This window comes from Hyperolius riggenbachi, chromosome 11, assembly GCF_040937935.1.
Source record: "Hyperolius riggenbachi isolate aHypRig1 chromosome 11, aHypRig1.pri, whole genome shotgun sequence".
Classification (NCBI taxonomy): Eukaryota; Metazoa; Chordata; class Amphibia; order Anura; family Hyperoliidae; genus Hyperolius; species Hyperolius riggenbachi.
In genome coordinates, this window is record NC_090656.1 from 48,891,769 (window position 1) to 48,911,101 (window position 19,333).

The 19,333-nt window shown below is 42.7% G+C and overlaps 1 protein-coding gene across 5 annotated transcripts in view; it reads left to right on the forward strand.

Moving 5' to 3' along the window:
- The window catches only part of EHBP1L1 (EH domain binding protein 1 like 1), a 181,563-nt gene extending 164,677 nt beyond the window's left edge, over positions 1-16,886 (forward strand). For all 5 annotated transcript variants that reach the window (XM_068260656.1, XM_068260660.1, XM_068260658.1 and 2 more), the window contains 6 exons: positions 1,556-1,644; positions 2,774-2,894; positions 5,066-5,165; positions 8,018-8,091; positions 14,954-15,068; positions 15,160-16,886. In XM_068260656.1, the coding sequence (XP_068116757.1) occupies positions 1,556-1,644; positions 2,774-2,894; positions 5,066-5,165; positions 8,018-8,091; positions 14,954-15,068; positions 15,160-15,247 (587 nt within the window). In that variant the 3' untranslated portion in view covers positions 15,248-16,886. The remainder of the gene's footprint in view (positions 1-1,555; positions 1,645-2,773; positions 2,895-5,065; positions 5,166-8,017; positions 8,092-14,953; positions 15,069-15,159) is intronic.
- Positions 16,887-19,333: the final 2,447 nt, after the last annotated feature.

The following is a 19,333-nucleotide window of genomic DNA, read 5'->3' on the forward strand; positions in this document are numbered from 1 at the left end:
TATACATACCTTGGGCTTCCGCCGGCCCCCTCCGGCCTTATTGCTCCCACGCCGTCCTCTTCTGACTGCCTGTTCGCCCGCTACTGGCCCCCTGGAAAATCTGTTAGGTTAGTCAGGGCCAGTCGGGGCATGCGCAGTCCGGCCAGGCGCGCTCATCTGTTTACCCCCCCCCGGCAGGCTCAAAGCGCTCCCGGCGACGTGAACGTGGAGGGAGCGGGCACGCGGCCAAGCCGCACATGCGCAGTTGGCCCTGGACCGAAGGACTTCTCTGGGCCAATTACACGCGAACAGGAAGACTGAAGAATACAGCCTGGGAGCGATCAGGCCGGAGGGGGCTGGAGAAAACCCCAGGTATGTATATTTTATTCCTGTGGCCCCATCTCAGGGTCTCTTTAAGGAAACTATTGATAATGCAATCATTCTGGATCTAATGGGCCCACCACCTTCTCTGTTTGTACTACTATACGATCTGAATAATCTGAACATACGGTCATTCACTAAAAATTGTACGAATAATGGCCACAGTAATTTTTAACAGCTAATTGTGGCCCAATTTGTGAACTGCTCAGTGGTACCCTTTTACCAGGTCACATTTTAAAATTGGAAAAATATGTAGCAAAATAATCAACACCTGCAGGGTAATCCTAAAATTACCTCGCTCAGGCAGGGGAAGTGAATTTGTTCTGCATTGTTTTGGAGAAGATTCTCTTTGACAGTTTATCTATTAAACAAAAAAGGAGGAGGGAGCCCTCCTATAGGGCATTCACGTTTTTTAATGAATGGGTCACGCCTAAAATATGCAGTAAAATCATTGCATATATGAAGCCGCCTGCAAGGACTCTCTCTTTTCCCTCAGTCTGGCCAGGACTTGGGGTTGTGGTGGTAGAGGTGTGGGGGCGTGTCCTCAAAACTCGCATCAGTACACGCCCCCTGCACCTCTCGGCCTCATACGCACGATTTTATCTACAGCTTCACGTGCATATTTTTATGTGCCACCCATTGAATAAAAAAGTTGCTAGGCTAACCTTGAACCACCCAGTTAGGAAGCAGCAACCTAGTGCTGTACTAACGGACAAAAGTACAAAAAAAATTCCCACCATCTATTAAGCGCTCTGTTACTGCAGGGATAAAGTTGTCACAAGCAGGCATAGAGTTTGAGCCTCAGACACACATTATTCTTAAAGGAGAACTGTAGTGAGAGGTATATGGAGGCTGCCATATTTATTTCCTTTTAGGCAATGCCAGTTGCCTGGCTATTCAGCTAATCCTCTGCCTCTAATACTTTCAACCATAGGCCCTGAACAAGCATGCAGGAGATCAGGTGTTTCTGACAAATTAGACAGATATGACACGATTATCTGCATGCTTGTTCCTGGTGTGATTCAGACACTTCTTCAGCCAAATAGACCAGCAGGACTGCCAGGCAACTGGTATTGCTTAAAAGGAAATAAATATGTCAGCCTCCATATCCCTCTTACTACAGTTCTCCTTTAAGAAATATTGAGTATTGAATCTCCTGAGTATTTTTGGAGTATGGTAACTTTTTTTTATTTAGTTGCAGAACCTCCAGCGCCTGCTGCAGCTTCCTCTTCGTCTATCGCAGTACCCACAACAGAAATACCAGTCAAAGAGGAGGAGCCTATGGTACGACTTCACGTTTTTCTCTGATATTTCACTTCTATGATCTTTTGAATTGTATTTACATGCTGTGTGTTTTATGTGCTTTGTATGATTTTTCTTGAGGAGAACAATATTTTTGAATTTAAAGATGTGTTGTTCAAATAGTGCTTGAGTGTTAACAATATTCAGTGGCGTAGCTAAGGAGTTGTGGGCCCTGATGCAGGTTTTACAATGGGGCCCCCCAAGCACTCAATACATAGCAGTTGATACGGCGCAGCAAAACCTGCCAATGGCAATTACAGTGCCAGATGTGCAAGAAGGGAATGGGGAGCAGTTTGTTAATAATTACCACTATTCAAAGTATCTATAGAAGTGATTATTATAAGCACAGGACCAATAGAGAGCTAATACTGTAGTGGAGGGAGGGCCCTTTGGGGTCCCTCTGGCCCAAGGGCCCCAATGCGGTGGCTACCTCTGCAACCCCTATTGCTACGCCCCTGACAATATTAAAAGCAGTATTTTTGCCTTGTACCGTGGTGACATGCGGTGTAATAGTCCAATGACAGTTAGTTGCCCAGACTATGTCTCAGCCATTCAGTACAGGTGAGGAGCATTTTCCCTCCTCCTGGCTTATAACACCCTACAGATATATTGCATTGTATCCTTTAACTACTTAAGGGCCACGCTAATTGAAATCTATACCCTGTTTTGGTGGCTGCCAGGGCGTAGATTTCAATACACTGACGACGCGCGTTCTTGCCACTTTCGTCGCTCCAGGCGATCTAGCCGCAACTCACTCGCTCTGCTGCTTCTATAACGGCAGAGAATGTGAGCAGGACAGGAGCCGATTTCATTGGCTCCTGACCCTGTCTATCAATGTAAGCAGCTCCCATTGGCTTACATTGATAGGCAGGGTCAGGAGCCAATGAAAGTGGCTCCTGACCGGCCCACAGGAACCCTGCTGTCATAGAAACGGCAGAGTGGGTGTCTGAGGTTCCTGGCATGCGGCGTGGACGGCGATTGTGGTGTATATGTGTGGTGATTCGTCGGTATTCGCTGTTATTCGTTATTATATTATTAGTTAAAAAACAGCAGCAAACTTTCACAACTCCACAACATCCTGGCTCGCTAAGTGACATCTCCTCCTTTTCAGGTCCTTAAAGACACCAGCCAATATGTGACCTGCGAGCTCGCCGCACTGGAAGATCAACAATTAGAGATTGATGCCAGAGCTGCAGTACTAGAGAAGGATCTGCGAGTGCTGATGGAGAATGGTACTATTATGTGTATCTCGGCTTTATGTCTTTACTGAGGCGTACGTCATAATGGGTCCTTCGGTTTTGACAGAATTGGCAGTTAACAAAAATGAACAGTATGCAGTTGGCAATAACATTTCTATGGGTAGTTCACATCACTCCATCTTGGAAAAGTCCAGATTGCCTGTTGCATTTCCACAACAGAAAATCCTAACGAGTTTTATTTTATTCCGAGTGGTGGGTGGTCTGTGTTGATGAACGGCTAGCAACCAGCCCGAGGTAGCAGCAGAAGTTGTATTGGGCCACAGTGTCTGCCTGGAGCAGTACAGCAATTCCGTACATTACCGATGTACCCTCCTGTGGGTCCATACTGTAGGGGGCCAAGGCTTAAGGGGTGCCCACTATTAATACAATCTTGTTCATGGTTAAGAGATGCCAAAGTGAAATACAATGATTAAAAACAGTATAAAAATAGAGGAGTAAAAAGTAAACAGTAAACTTACTCTTCTTGAGGAAAAAAACGCAATGCTAAGGTTAAGAACTGTAACTTTCTCATATATTGGAATGCAGTTCTTGGGACTAGGTTCCCGCTTCTTCGGGTATATAAAGAGAGTAAAATCTCCAATGAGCCGTAGTGGAGCCTAGCGTCTCACTGCCATGGCACAAATGTGAGTATAATCATTCATGTCATAAACTCCACAGCGCTAGGCTCAACAGGTGTTTTCAGAAGTGTTTCTCTCTGCAGTCACGTAGTGCTCAAACTACATGAAGCACATACACAGTGACTACCACCAAAATCAAAACGAATATTTTAGTGGGTTTAAAATGCAATGGAAATTTTTATTCTCCTGTAAATCAGTTAAAAACTGTAATCACAATACTCACATTGCAGGCCCTTATGACAGGAACCCTTTTGATGTAACCAGTGTATCAGCGTCAGACAGTACACATATACAGCATATACAGCAATGTAGACAGAAGCCCAGTCTCTAATTCCTGACCGGTTTCGGCATTCTGGTATTCACATTGTCTTAATCCCTGTGTCACAAACGTGCTGCACTATATTAGCTCTTGGTTTCCTCCCACATTCCCCTTCTTCTTTTTCCTACTTATTGATACGATTTTGATTGTACAATCTTACCTAATATTTGTAGAATGGTAAACTGAATGAATATACTTTAAGTACCGTATATACTTGCATATAAGCTGACCCGTGTATAAGCCGAGGCACCCACTTTTCTCTCAGAAACCAGGAAAAAATGATTGACTCGTGTATAAGCCCCCTCCCTAATGTAGCCCCCTCCACAGTAGCCAGTTGTGCCCCCAGTACAAGTCAGCCCCCTCCCCATAGCCAGATGTTCCCCAAGGATGATACAGCTGTGTCTCAAGAAGCTACTAGATGGCGTCATAGAGATATAAGACACAGCCATTGCCACACAGGAAAAATCCCCAATCATTGCACCGCTGGCACATTGCTTGCACGCTCCGCTCCACAAGCCAGGGGACACAGGTAGTCTTGAGCAGCACACTCTGCATAGCATGCTGCAGGGGATGGAGGGCACAGTCACAGCAGGGAGCCAGCTGACAAGAGCAGGATCACTAGTGCACAATCCTTATGCTCCTCTGCCAGTAACAAAACCTGCTCCACCACCTGTTCTGCTCCACTGACTCGCATATAAGCCGAGGAGGTAACTTTTCAGCACATTTTTTTATGCTTAAAAATTAGGCTTATATGCAAGGATATGCAGTAGTTCCTCATATTATTTAGAAGTGTTAACATACAGAGAAGATTGGATTATTATTATTTGTGTTTATATAGTGCTATATACTGTACAAAATATACAATAATGGGAAGCATAGATACATGCGCAGTATCATTGTACCATTAATGGGCACCTTTAGAGACATTTGCTTTTATATTAGTCAAAATGCTGTAGTTTGTATTACCAGTTAGTCCTTTCTTCAAACTGGATGTTAAAACGTTGGTTATTATTTAGAAGAAATTAAAAAAACTTTCACGAAAGTGAAGTGCAGTGGCTGAGTGATACCAGACTAATAAGCACAAAGAAAACACAATTGTAGTGAGCCATTATTGTTTACACAGGGGTTTCATCAGGTAGAGGTAGGTTAGATACAGCTTTACTTCCTCAGTGCAGACTGAAAACTTCCTGTTACCTTTTGACTTCCAGGTTCTGACAAAGAATCAGAGGAACTCCTCATTCAAGAATGGTTCACTCTGGTGAATAAGAAGAATGCCTTAATCCGCAGACAAGATGAGCTACAGTTGCTGTGAGTAATGCACAGGATTGTTACACTTTATTATAACGACTTTTACAGAAAGTATGTAGCCTTGTCTGAATTTCTTGACCATTGATGCTTGAGGCGCTGGTACCAGGCAACCAGGTTACATCTCAGCTCCTTACACATAATTCGCTTGCTTATCATCTTAGCAGCAACAACAGATATACTGTATATTTCTCACAATACACACAGAAATATTGAGATCAGATTTATACTTCTCTTAACTTCCTTGATGGTTATCCCGAGTCAGGCTCGGGGTGGAAAAAAGAAGCTAGGAGCGGTAATCCCGAGTGTGGCTCGTGGTAGCCGCCAGGAGATCTGTGCAGAGCAGGCCCGGATTTACCTCAGAGGAGCCTATAGGCACAGATAACCTGGCACCTTAGACTTTGCCCTCTAGGAATCTACAAACCCCCCGCTGAACCGCACTGCAAGTGTGCTGGCTGTCCCAGCTGTCACTTCTCCCTTACTTCCCTTGCCCATCATAGGCAGCTACAGGTGTCCCTTAGTATTAGGTAGCCAGACGTACCCTCAATATTAAGTAGCTAGAATTGCCCCAAGTATTACATAGCTAAAGGAACCTCAGTATTAAGTAGCTAGAGGTGTCCCCAAGTATTAGGTAGCTAGAGATGCCCCTGGCTGAAGGGAGATCTCGTCAGTTGAATGCCGAGAGCAGGCTGAGTAATCTCTTATTTACTATCTCATCAGGACTCTGCATAGGGAAGGAGGGAGGGAGGCACTCAGGGAGGAGAGTAGGCTGCATTTCCATCATCAGGCACCTGTAGGCAGAGCCGGGACAAGGTCCTCCAGCACCCAAGGCTGAGACACCAAAGTGCGCCCCTCCATCCCTCCCACCCCAGCCGTCACACATTGATTGCTATTAGACTAAGAGGCTCCCCAGGGCCCCCAACACCTTAATCTCTAGTTATCTGGCTTGCAGTGACTGCCATGTATTCCCTTTTCTTATTTCTCTCTGCTTCAAACACAATACAAGAATGATAACTGAGTGAGTTGTGCGCTCCCTCCTACACTGCGCCCTGAGGCTGGAGCCTCTCTCTAGCCTCTGCCTCAGCTCGGCCCTGCCTGTAGGCATGTGCCTACATAGCCTTATGGTAAATCCAGAGTGCTATGTGCAGCGGGTGTTTTAACGCACTTCCCCCCAGCCATTCCCCTTCCTGTCTATTGAGGCTCTGCATCCCTCAGGGGAGATCGCCGTTTGTCATCATGAGGAGGACAGGCCGCAATCTCACTATATGATTACAGCACCACCTGGAGGATGGAGAGAGAACTGCTGCACCAGGCTCTCTAGCAGCATGATTTGTTCACGGTTTTAGCATCAAAAAGCATGCAAAAAAAAAAATTGTACCGCTATTAGACCCTAAAATCCGTGAAGAATCATACCACCAGGGGGGTTAATACACCCAGGAATATTGACAACAGATATATATTTCTCACTTGCAATTTAAAATCTGTGTATGTGGTGACCGTATGTTTGAGGTAAATGGCTGAAAATGGCCGTATGTATGAGGTGAATGACTGTAAATGGTCGTATGTATGAGGTGAATGACTGTAAATGGTCGTATGTATGAGGTGAATGACTGTAAATGGTCGTATGTTTGAGGTGAATGACTGTAAATGGTCGTATGTATGAGGTGAATGACTGTAAATGGTCGTATGTATGAGGTGAATGACTGTAAATGGTCGTATGTATGAGGTGAATGACTGTAAATGGTCGTATGTATGAGGTGAATGACTGTAAATGGTCGTATGTTTGAGGTGAATGACTAAATGGTCGTATGTATGAGGAAAATGACTGTAAATGGCCATATGTATGAGGTGAATGGCTGTAAACGGTCGTATGTATGAGGTGAATGGCTGTAAACGGTCGTATGTATGAGGTGAATGACTGTAAATGGTCATATGTATGAGGAAAATGACTGTAAATGGCCATATGTTTGAGGTGAATGACTTTAAATGGTCGTATGTATGAGGAAAATGATTGTAAATGGCCATATGTATGAGGTGAATGGCTGTAAACGGTCGTATGTATGAGGTGAATGGCTGTAAACGGTCGTATGTATGAGGTGAATGACTGTAAATGGCCATATGTATGAGGTGAATGACTGTAAATGGCCATATGTATGAGGTGAATGACTGTAAATGGCCGTATGTATGAGGTGAATGACTGTAAATGGCCATATGTATGAGGTGAATGACTGTAAATGGCCATATGTATGAGGTGAATGACTGTAAATGGCCATATGTATGAGGTGAATGACTGTAAATGGCCATATGTATGAGGTGAATGACTGTAAATGGCCGTATGTATGAGGAAAATGGCTGTTATTCTCACTTTAAAAATCCTGAAAACCTTCATCCAACAGGCTTTTTTTTTTGTGAGTCATGGTTTAACTGGTATTAATAATGTTCATGGATTTAGGGACTATGTCTAAGATTAAAAGCCGCCTCACACCACTATTGTGTGAGTTAGTGTTTGTCTAATAACAAGTTGTAATTTGATCTTTTAGCTCTGTCAGCTGACTGCCAAGGCAGATAGGCTAATTTGAAAGCGCAGGATGTTAACAATATGTCTGCTTCCATGAAAGCAGGAAGAGGATACACTGTTAAAGCTGATACAAATCCTACAATAAATCTGCAAAGAAATGTTATTATGCTATTGCATATCTTTTAGAGCAGAGAGGAAGTTCTGAGTTCAGGTCCTCCTTCAGACAACATCACCTTTGTGGCTAAGATAAAATATATCAGGGTAAATGCTTTAGATGACATTGTGATGTTACAGGTGCGTAAGCCAGTTCATTCATTGCCTGATTTTCATGTTGCAGTGCGGAGGAACAAGACCTGGAAAGGCGATTTGAACTGCTGAGCAGAGATCTCCGGGCCTTGCTGTGCACTGACGGTGAGAGATTGCAAACTGGATATCAGCATTCAGCTGCACATAAACTACTAATTCTAGTTGGGCTCCGTGGACCTAAGAACAGTGGTGTAGATGTATCATTGTATTGTGAACAGACTTTGGAGTGTTATGAGAAGAGAAACTCCAATGTGGAAATGAGAGTACTTGTGTTTATTTACCAAAAATGGAAAAATAAGCACAGCAACAAAAGTGAAATGCGGTACTAGAGACTGCTGTATATGAACACAATGAATCAGTAGACTCACTAAACAAATAATAAACAAGTATACAGGGCATGCCAGGGCAGGGGTCGAGCAAGGAAAGAACAGAACAAGGCAAGGTATCAGCCAAGACGAGGTCTAACACACAGCAGTACCGCCATACCAGCAATACTGACTGATTGCGGAGGAAACCTGGGAATGCTGTAGCCAATATACTTTATATGTACAGTGGTTTGCAAAAGTATTTGGCCCCCTTGAAGTTTTCCAGATTTTATCATATTACTGCCACAAACATGAATCAATTTTATTGGAATTCCACATGAAAGACCAATACAAAGTGGTGTACACATGAAAAGTGGAATGAAAATCATACATGATTCCAAACCTTTTTTGAAAAAAATTACTGCAAAGTGGGGTGTGCGTAATTATTCAGCCCCCTGAGTCAATACTTTGTAGAACCACCTTTTGCTGAATTACAGCTGCCAGTCTTTTAGGGTATGTCTCTAACAGCTTTGCACATCTAGAGACTAAAATCCTTGCCCTTTCTTGTTTGCAAAACAGCTCCAGCTCAGTCAGATTAGATGGACAGCGTTTGTGAACAGCAGTTTTCAGATCTTGCCACAGATTCTCGATTAGATTTAGATCTGGACTTTGACTGGGCCATTCTAACACATAGATATGTTTTGTTTTAAACCATTCCATTGTAGCCCTGGCTTTATGTTTAGGGTCGTTGTCCTGCTGGAAGGTGAACCTCCGCCCCAGTCTCAAGTCTTTTGCAGACTCCAAGAGGTTTTCTTCCAAGTTTGCCCTGTATTTGGCTCCATCCATCTTCCCATCAACTCTGACCAGCTTCCCTGTCCCTGCTGAAGAGAAGCACCCCCAGAGCATGATACTGCCACCACCATATTTGACAGTAGGGATGGTGTGTTCAGAGTGATGTGTGTTAGTTTTCCGCCACACATAGCCTTTTGCATTTTGGCCAAAAAGTTCAGTTTTGGTCTCATCTGACCAGAGCACCTTCTTCCACATGTTTGCTGTGTCCCCCACATGGCTTGTACCAAACTGCAAATGGGACTTCTTATGCTTTTCTGGTAACAATGGCTTTCTTCTTGCCACTCTTCCATAAAGGCCAACTATGTGCAGTGCACGACTAATAGTTGTCCTATGGACAGATCCCCCCACCTGAGCTGTAGATCTCTGCAGCTCATGTTGAGTCACCATGGGCCTCTTGACTGCATTTCTGATCAGCACTCTCCTTGTTTCAGCCTGTGATTTTAGGTGGACGGCCTTGTCTTGGTAGGGTTACAGTTGTGCCATACTCCTTCCATTTCTGAATGATCGCTTGAACAGTGCTCCGTGGGATGCTCAAGGCTTAGGAAATATTTTTGTAGCCTAAGCCTGCTTTAAATTTCTCAATAACTTTATCCCTGACCTGTCTGGTGTGTTCCTTGGACTTCATGGTGTTGTTGCTCCCAATATTCTCTTAGACAACCTCTGAGGCCCTCACAGAGCAGCTGTATTTGTACTGACATTAGATTACACACAGGTGCACTCTATTTAGTCATTAGCACTCATCAGGCAATCTCTATGGGTAACTGACTGCACTCAGACCAAAGGGGGCTGAATAATTACGCACACCCCACTTTGCAGTTGTTTGTTTGTAAAAAATGTTTGGAATCATGTATGATTTTCGTTCCACTTCTCACATGTACACCACTTTGTATTGGTCTTTCATGTGAAATTCCAATAAAATTGATTCATGTTTGTGGCAGTAATGTGACAAAATGTGGAAAACTTCAATGGGGCCGAATACTTTTGCAAACCACTGTATGTATATGTTTCATAGTAAAGCAGGGGTCACACTTGTCTTTTAGTTTTCTGCGTGAGTTTTCTGAACACCATGTCCATTAGTATGCAGAAAAACTAGCACATTTTTTCACAGTAGCTAATGTAGTTGATAGCAGTGTGCAGAATTACCCTGCATGATGTCAGTTTTTTTTCTGTATGCGAAAAACGCATTTAAGTGTGAACTAGTCCAGTGATTAACATGAGTTCTCAGTTTAAATAGTTTTTTTCTGTGTAGAAACCACACACGAAAATAGACAAGTGTGGCCCCAGCCTAAGGAAAACAGTGCTGCCCATAATTATTCATACCCCTGGCAAATTTTTACTTAAAGTTACTTTTATTCAACTAGCAAATCATTTTTTGACAGGAAGTGACATAGGTGTCTCCCAAAAGATAAAAAAAATGATGTACAAGAGGCATTATTGTGGGAAAAAAATATTTATCAGCTTTTATTTACATTCGAGCAAAAAGTGTCCAGTCCAAAATTATTCATATCCTTGACAAACTGTCACAGTCTGTGGGAAAATCCAAAGTTCTATACCAGTCCAAGCTATTCTAAAACATCCTAATTACCCTGATTAATTGGGAACAGCTGAATTAATCAACTCAACAGGTTAAAAACAGCAGCTCTCTGCAGTTAATATGTGGACAGTTATGGCTAAGATAAAGGAGCTCAGAGAGGACCTGCAGCTGCATATTGTGGCTGCTCGCAAGTCAAGAAAGGCCTATAAGGCCATTTCTAAATGTTTTCAAGTTCCACTGGCTACAGTGCAAAGTATTACTAAAAATACAAGATGTACCGCACTCTGGAAAATCTCAGAGGATGTGGTCGGAAGCCAAAAGTGACACCTGCGCTGGCCAAGAGGATAGTGAGAGAGGTGAAAAAGAATCCAAGGTTTACCACCAAGTCCATCCTGGTGACTCTGGGCTCTGCTGGTGGCAATTTCAATATAGACAATCCAATGGGCACTGCACACTGCTGGGTTCCACGGATGCAGACCAAGGAGGACGCCACTTCTCCAGATAAGGCACCCAAAAGCTCACTTGGCCTTTGCAAATGCTCATCTGGACAAAAAAGAAGTCGGTCTTCTGTGTTATGGTCAGATGAAATAAACATTGAATTGTTTGGTCACAAAGATGTTTCCTTCATTTGGCGTAAAAAAGGAGAAGCCTTCAACCCAAAGAACACCATACCCACTGTCAAACATGGTGGTGGGAACCTAATGCTTTGGTGGTGTTTTCAGTAAATGGACCAGGGAACCTAATCACAGTAAGCGGCACCATGAAAAAAGAGCAATACATGAGGATTCTCAATGACAATATCAGGCAGTCTGCAGAGAAACTTGGCCTTGGGCACCAGTGGACATTTCAGCATGACAATGACCTAAAACACACAGCAAAAGTGGTGAAGATATGGTAAGCAGACAACAACATTAACGTTTTGGAGTGGCCCTGACTTGAGTCCTGACTTGAATCCAATTGAGAATCTGTGGAGGGAGCTAAAGATCAGGGTGATGCCAAGAAGACTGCTAATAGTTGAAATGAAGATGCGGTGCCATTCAGGTATTGCAAGTGTATAAACAGCATTTATTTGGCATAACTACAGAATGACAACCAAACCAATCTAAAATCAATTAAAATTGGACCAAGTGGAGCGCTCCCACACATTCCATTAGCTCCGCATGCAATCTCTCATCCACCCAATCTGGTACCGGTACCATTCACCATATATCTTCAGAGAGGGGGAGAGATGGAGTTAGATCGTGCAGCAGCCTGAATTCATGTGTTAGCCTCTTCAGCTTGCAAGCATTAGTTTTAGCAAGATGCTCTCCCCATTCTTCAGAAATATCGTCTCAGCCACAGACTTCCGTCCTTTGATGGCCAGTACTTAGAGATGCATTGCGAAGTAGATAAACATCTGTGGCGTTTGTTACAGCTCAACCCCATGTAGTAGCAGTCCCGGGGGAGCCGCCATCACTGCCACACTAACCGTTAAACTTTTTGCCGGCTTCGCCGATGGCTAGTGCGTCACCTGAGTCACTGGATACTGGCCTACCCACCTATGCGTTGCTCCTGCCCCCTTGCGAGCTTCGTCAGGATGTGCACGACTTCTGATTGGATGGGCTGCCCTCTTTATCCCTCTGCCCTCACGAGGGCAGTAACTTCCTCCGCAGCACCCTATGAGTTATCATGGTAACAAAACGTCAATCATTTCACAGTGGCTTACGTATATAGTTCTGAATTATAGCTATGTTTTATATGGAGACTCCACCAATAGTTGCAATAAACACATCAGATGTTAGCAAACATACTGTCACTTCCATTCTCTTCCATCACGAGGTATATCTTTAGTTTAATCTGGATTTTTCCAAGTTGTCTTTGATCACTATGCTACAGCTCATTCGCCTTATGTTGCTCAATATTATTTGAAGTACATGAGTCCCAAGGGGTTCATCCCCTTGGGACCCATGGCCCCCAAGAGATATATCCATCTATTTTCTTATTGTTTTAAAATGTTCAGTCTATCTCTCCCTCTCCTGTTCCTGGTGATCTGTGTTATTCCCAAGAACTTCAATCCTGTGGGGTCAGAGTTATGACCTAGGCCAGTCCAGCTACAGAACTTTTGTGTTCACCATTATCCTGTCTTCCCTTTTTAATATTTGAAACATGTTCCATTATTCTTGTCTTCAAACTGCGGGTTGTCATTCCCACGTAAATCTTTGAACAGGGACATTCCAAACGATAAATGACCCAGTCGGTATCACAGTTTATTAAATTTTGTATGCTCCATTCCTTTCTTCCATGTATGTCTATAAATACCTTGATGCCAAGAAGTCCCTCCAACCTGAAAGATTTGGAGCTCATTGCTAAAGATGAATGGGCAAAAATACCTGTGGAGACATGCAAAAAGCTGGTCTGCAATTATAGGAAACGTTTGATTGCTGTAATAGCCAATAAAGGATTTTTTATTGATTATTGTGAAGGGTATGAATAATTTTGGACCGGACACTTTTTGCTTAAATGTAAATAAAAGCTGAGATCCCCCCCCCCCCCCCCCACACACACACACAATAATGCCACTTGTACAACGTCCTATTTATTATCTTTTGGGAGACACCTATGTAATTTCCTATCAAAAAATTACTTGCTGGTTGAATAAAAGTATCTTTAAGTCTGAATTTGCCAGGAGTATGAATAATTATGGGCAGCACTGCACCTTATCAGCCCATGAACATAGTAGGTGTGTGTGGGGGGGGGGGGGGGGGCTGGCAGGACCTGCAGTGACCTATCGGCTTATGGCCAGTTGAACACTGTGTAACAAACACTGAAACACAAAGCCGTTAGTAAGTGGAATGGAGGCCTTATGGGGGTTCATTCACAAAATATTTATTAGGAATTATCTCCCCTCATCTGTCACTTTACTGAACTTTACTGAATATAACTTAATAAATACATTTCCACAATGTTTATTTATAAATAATCAATAAATTAGCTCATTGTACAATCTTTCTTCTCAGGAACTTTCCTAAATTTTTAATTTTTACACGTCTTTACTGCACTCTACATATAAGAAGCATTTCTGTTGCTGAAACCAGGATACTAAAAGTAATAGTAATGTTCTACTAAATGTCATGACGGTTCCTTCTGGTACATGCTACATGGTTGTCAGCTGAAGTGGCCACTTGGAGCCACCTCTACTGAGAATGTAGCATGTGTATATGACAGCTACAATGTGTCTTGTAATGGGTAAGATGGAGGCGCCCAGTGTTTATTCTATTTTAGTATTTTAAAATACAAAATAAAAAATTGGTAATTGCTTACCTCTCCAGAAGAGATAGACAACAGTTCAACTGGAAAAAAAGTTTATATTCAAAAAGCAATCTGACATTGCATTTCACGGGTCATGGCCCGCTTACTCAGGTCAATACAAAATGCCTTGAGAGCATAGGGGATAGAGTGTAGGCGCCTCTAATCAAATCATTAGAGGAACATACATTGGGCGCCTCCATCCTACCCACTACCAGTCAGACCTCCTTTGGAGGTTATAGCTTTGCAGTTTTTCTGTAAAGTCTATCGTACTACAGGAGAGGACCATCCACTATCCAGCAGGACCTGGAGTACCGAGCAGGGTTGGTTAATTCCCTGCAGGCCTATACGGTGGTTGCAGGAACTGCACCCACCTTTGTGAGTATATATCAACACAGGTTTACCCTCCCTATACCCGACGATACTGCACCATTGGGCTCCCGGTCTCTACCTACTTCTCACCTAGGTATTCTTGGCCCTTACAAGAATCACCAAAGAAAAAACCCTATAACAATGTGTCTTGACCAAGCACAGACTGGGAACACTGTTCTGTTCTGTGCCGCTCTTTCCCATCCCGTCATCCTTCCTCCCCGCTACATGGCAACGGAACTCATCAGCAGCCTACAGAACTCGGCCTTAAACTAAGGTGCGTACAAATGCACGAGTTCTATTGCCCACAGATTTTGGGACTCAGTCCCTTGGGCAACAGAACTCGTGCATTTGTACGCACCTTAACTCATGATTTATCTCACTGTATCTATTTTACCTCATGAATGATCTCTCAATTTGTTTGTTAATAGTCTGTCACAACTACCTACAATTATCCATTGTATCTCATACATTTTCTTTCCTTGTAGTTAAGAGAAAAATAAGTAAGGAAAAAATGTTTTGGTGAATCAACCTTGAGGTTACATAAGCGTTGGTATGGTAAAAATGTTTTATACAAGCTCTCATATTTAGATTGGTATTGTATTTTTTGTATCCATCATAGACTGTCTGAAGAGCGAGGCTCAAAAGAGAAGGGAAAAACTGCTACTTGACGAATTGGTGTCACTCGTAGATCAGCGCGATGGTCTAGTGAGAGATCTCCACATCAAGGAGAGAAGGTCTGTCATTCTTCCATTATTAGAGCATATAACACATTTGCATCACAGGTCACCCAAGGTAACACTCGGTTTTCTCAAATTACTTTTGTAGAGCAATAGAGGAAGATGAACTAATAGAGAGAAGTCTTGAACAAAGGAGGAGGAAACTCAGCAAAAAGGAGAAGTGCCGCATCAGCTGAAAGTCTGGAGAGAAAGGAGAGCTGTATTCACAGGAGAAGCCTGGGGGTGCGAAACAGAAGACAAGCCAGTTCCCTTCATGCCAAGCTTCACACAATCCTTTCTTTACTTTTAAAAGAACACCTTGCACCCTGCATCTCCTCTATAAAGAAAAAAGGGCTACAAACTTTTGTCAGTGGTCAACCTTTGACTAAGATACTGAGATGCCTCCTGAGCACCACCCACCATGCTCATTTATCTACACACCTGCTGCTATGATCTGGAGTAATATATATATATGTTGCCATGGAGAACATATTAACATGTGTTTACTAAGATTCTCCAGGGCCAGAAACAAGAGGAGTAATTAAATGATCCTGCAAAGTCGGCCTAGATTTTTTATTTTTTTCAAAAAATTCACAATTAGAGTACAAACATTACTGTCATATGATAGTAAGAATGTTCTATAATAAATCAATAAATCTGAATTTCTCACTTCAGGGTTGTGAACATGGTGCAACCACATGGCTGCAATTTCACTAACCTTTGGCCAATCCTTGGTGTGGACTAGACTGAAGGTTCTCATAGATGATACAATCTTGCTTCCACAATCTTGCCAAATCTAAGTAGTAGAGGGGTAAATTGAATGAACAAACAATGTATGGATACTTTAGGAAATCGTTCATATTACATAGATATGGTAAGATTGTAGAATCAAGACTGTCTCATTGATGGCTACCTTAGGACTGCCATCTAATGGTGAACATTTTTTTTCAAAAAGAAAGTCAGGTTTCAGAATTTCCTAAGTTCTCCTCTGTGCTCTAACCCAGAAGTTTACCAAATCTGGTCCTGTAGGTTTTATAAAGAGTGTTTTTAATCCTCTGTATTAGTTGTGAAATGACTATTGAGGCAGTGGCCCACAATTACCAATGATGAGGGTCACTAGAAGTTTTTGAATGGCACCTTAGGATAAGAAGCAAAATATCAGTTCGTTTTCATGAAAAAGATTTCATGGGACACTTTTCTTAAGGCTTTTTATTAATATTATTATTATTATTATTATTGAGAATGCTTACTTTGAAATTCTGTTTCCCAGGAATCATGCTGCCTTGTGTAACATTTGCTGAACATATGTAAGATTTAATTTTATCAGGATCTGTGTCACTGCATGTCTTCTTGATGGATGTGACTCAATTACTATATAGAGAGTCACATGATGTGACATTTTAGAGTCTTTTTCAAAGTAATGCATATTATTTTAATAGTTCTTTTTGTTTGCGATTTTGAAATGAATGCTGTTTTTCAATGTGCCTTAAGAAAGTGAAATATTGTTTCTAAACTATGAGAGGTAATTTGTTGTTTAAAGTGGATCCTACATTTGAACTTTACAGATGTTATCAGCAGGTAATATTGTCCATTATTACACAATGTTTATTCAATCATTTTTAATAACTGTTAATGGTAAAAAAAAACAACTGTGTATGGGCCCCTGATCATGTGATTATGCCAACTACATGTTGCCTACAAAGATGCACGCTGGGAAATTAACATCAGAAGAGACTTTTGACAGTTCCACCCATTTTATGATTTTCTATAGCTCTTCAACTAAGGAAGCTATCTGTACAGTATTGTTTCTAAAGCAATAAATCTGCACTGAACAAACTCAACAGTTTAAGTGTAACTTCACTCCTATGAATTGAAAGAAAAAATCCCTTCAAGGCGCTTATAAGCACTGCAAATGTTTTACCAGTTACCTAAATATTGCATTACCTTTTTTTTTTTTAATCGGTTGCGTAGCTGAAACCAAATAGGGTATATCTGATCACTGATTTGGCACAATCAATGTCCTACAGATGTGAGATGTGAGCATGAATGAACCACTGAGTGAATAGGTGAATAAGTATGTAAAAAACAACTATTTGGAGCAGACACGCCCACAATGTGTTGTTGCCATAGCTGCAAGAAAGCATGATTCAACTTTTTTCAGAAATGGTAGCTGGCTGCAACCTGAGCTGCAAAAGTCATTTTTAATAACATTAAACTATAGAAAAGTTGCAATTTCCTTTTTTTTGCATGGAAGTGGAGATGCACATTAACAAAAGTGGTGTCATTGATATGCGGTAGGATACTGCCTAGATTAGACTGGCGGATACAATTTACGTAAGTGGATAAACAGGGCCGGATTTAATATAAGGCACTGTAGGCACGTGCCTACAGGCGCCTGATGATGAAAAGGCGGCTCACTTTCCTACCCGAGCACCTCCCTCCCTCCTTCTCTATACAGAGTCCTGGGCAGTGTGTAAATGAGGGGTTACTCACCTCTAGCTACTTAATATTGAGGTTCCTCTAGCTACCTAATTCTAAGGATCATCTGTAGCTACCTTTGACAGGCAGGGTAAGTAAGGGAGAAGTGACAGCTGGGACAGCCAGAACACTGTTCAATGGGGGTCTGTAGGTTCATGGAGGGCGAAGTCTAAGGGGCCAGAACATCTGTGCCTATAGGCTCCTGTGATTTAAATCCGGGCCTATGGATAAATATTCTCTTTAGACGGCCTTTAAAAATGAGGAGTTCTGAAGCCAATACAAAAGAAACCTGGTCTCCCAGGATGCTCTGTGGGGGGAAAATTCAGCATAGCTAATCAGCCTAGACCAAACATCACTGGGAAGGCGGGGCTACATTCAACATACAGCAATATATAGATATAGGAAATGTTTCTGATGCTGAAACCAAAATAATTTCCGTAAAAGTGGGTATCCAAAATAATCTACTGCATTCTTCCAAATGTCACCACAGTGCCTCTTTACTAAAAATGCATAATGTGCTTTCAGGTTCGCTTTGAGCATCAGATCCATCTCTGGGAACATACCGTATATACTTGCATACAAGCCGACCCGTGTATAAGCCAAGGTATCCACTTTTCTGCCAGAAACAAGGAAAAAAGTGATTGACTCGCGTATAAGCCCCCTCCACAGTAGCCAGATGTGCCCCTAGTACAAGTCAGCCCTCCTCCTTCCCTTTACAGCCCCCCTCTGTATAGCTAGATGTTCCCCAAAGATGATACAGTTATGTCTTAAGACGCAACTAGATGGGGGTCATAGATATGAGACACAGTGAATGCCACACAAGAGGAATCCCTGATCATTACACAGCTGACACTCTGCTTGCACGCTCCGCTCCACAAGCCAGGGGACACAGGTAGTCTTTAGCAGCCCAATATGCACACCATGTTGCAGGGGATGTGGGGCACGGACACATCAGGAAGCCAGACGGCAAAAGCAGGATCACTAGTGCATGATCCTTACTATCCTTTGCCAGTAACAAAACCTGTTCCACCATCCATTCTGCTCCACTGACTCGCATATAAGCTGAGGGGATAACTTTTCAGAATATTTTTTGTGCTGAAAAATTAGGCTTATACGTGAGAATATAAGGTAGTTTAAAACATTGTATCAGCGAGAAGATGTGCACTAAGTTTCTGTTTAGTAATTCCTATGTAAATATTACAAGCTAGAATTGTAACTCCTTATGTGACCGCTCCAGCTTGCTAGGATTTGCACCCTATAAGATGTTCTCAGTGATTATGAGCGCCTGCTATTATTACAAGACTGAGGGCACTCTGATGCTTGCAGTGGTGCTGCGCTGTACATAAAGCTGGGTACCGCTGCTGCCTAAGCCCATCTCCAGCACTCCAGAATGCATCTGCCCATACCTCTGCACTGCATTGCAGGTGTGCGGCACCATATCTTTCTATGCTGATTCCAGGCAGTGGTGGCTTTGGTGTGAATTGGTGCAGATAAAGTGCTTTTCTCTGCTTTCAGCCCAGCTGCATTGTGTCACAGTCAAAATAAACAAGACAATCACACTTTTTTTTTTTTAAAGAGAACCCGAGGTGGGATTTTATTATGCTAGTGGGGCACAGAGGCTGGTTGTGCACACTAACACCAGCCTCTGTTGCCCCATGGTGTGCCTCCAGGACCCCCCTGCGCGCCGTTATACCCCCCGCAGTGCTGGCGACACGCAGAGCGTCGCCAGCACAATGTTTACCTAAGCGCTGTCTGTCAGCGGCGCTCCCCCGCCTCCTCCGTATCGGCGCTACCCGCTCGCGTCA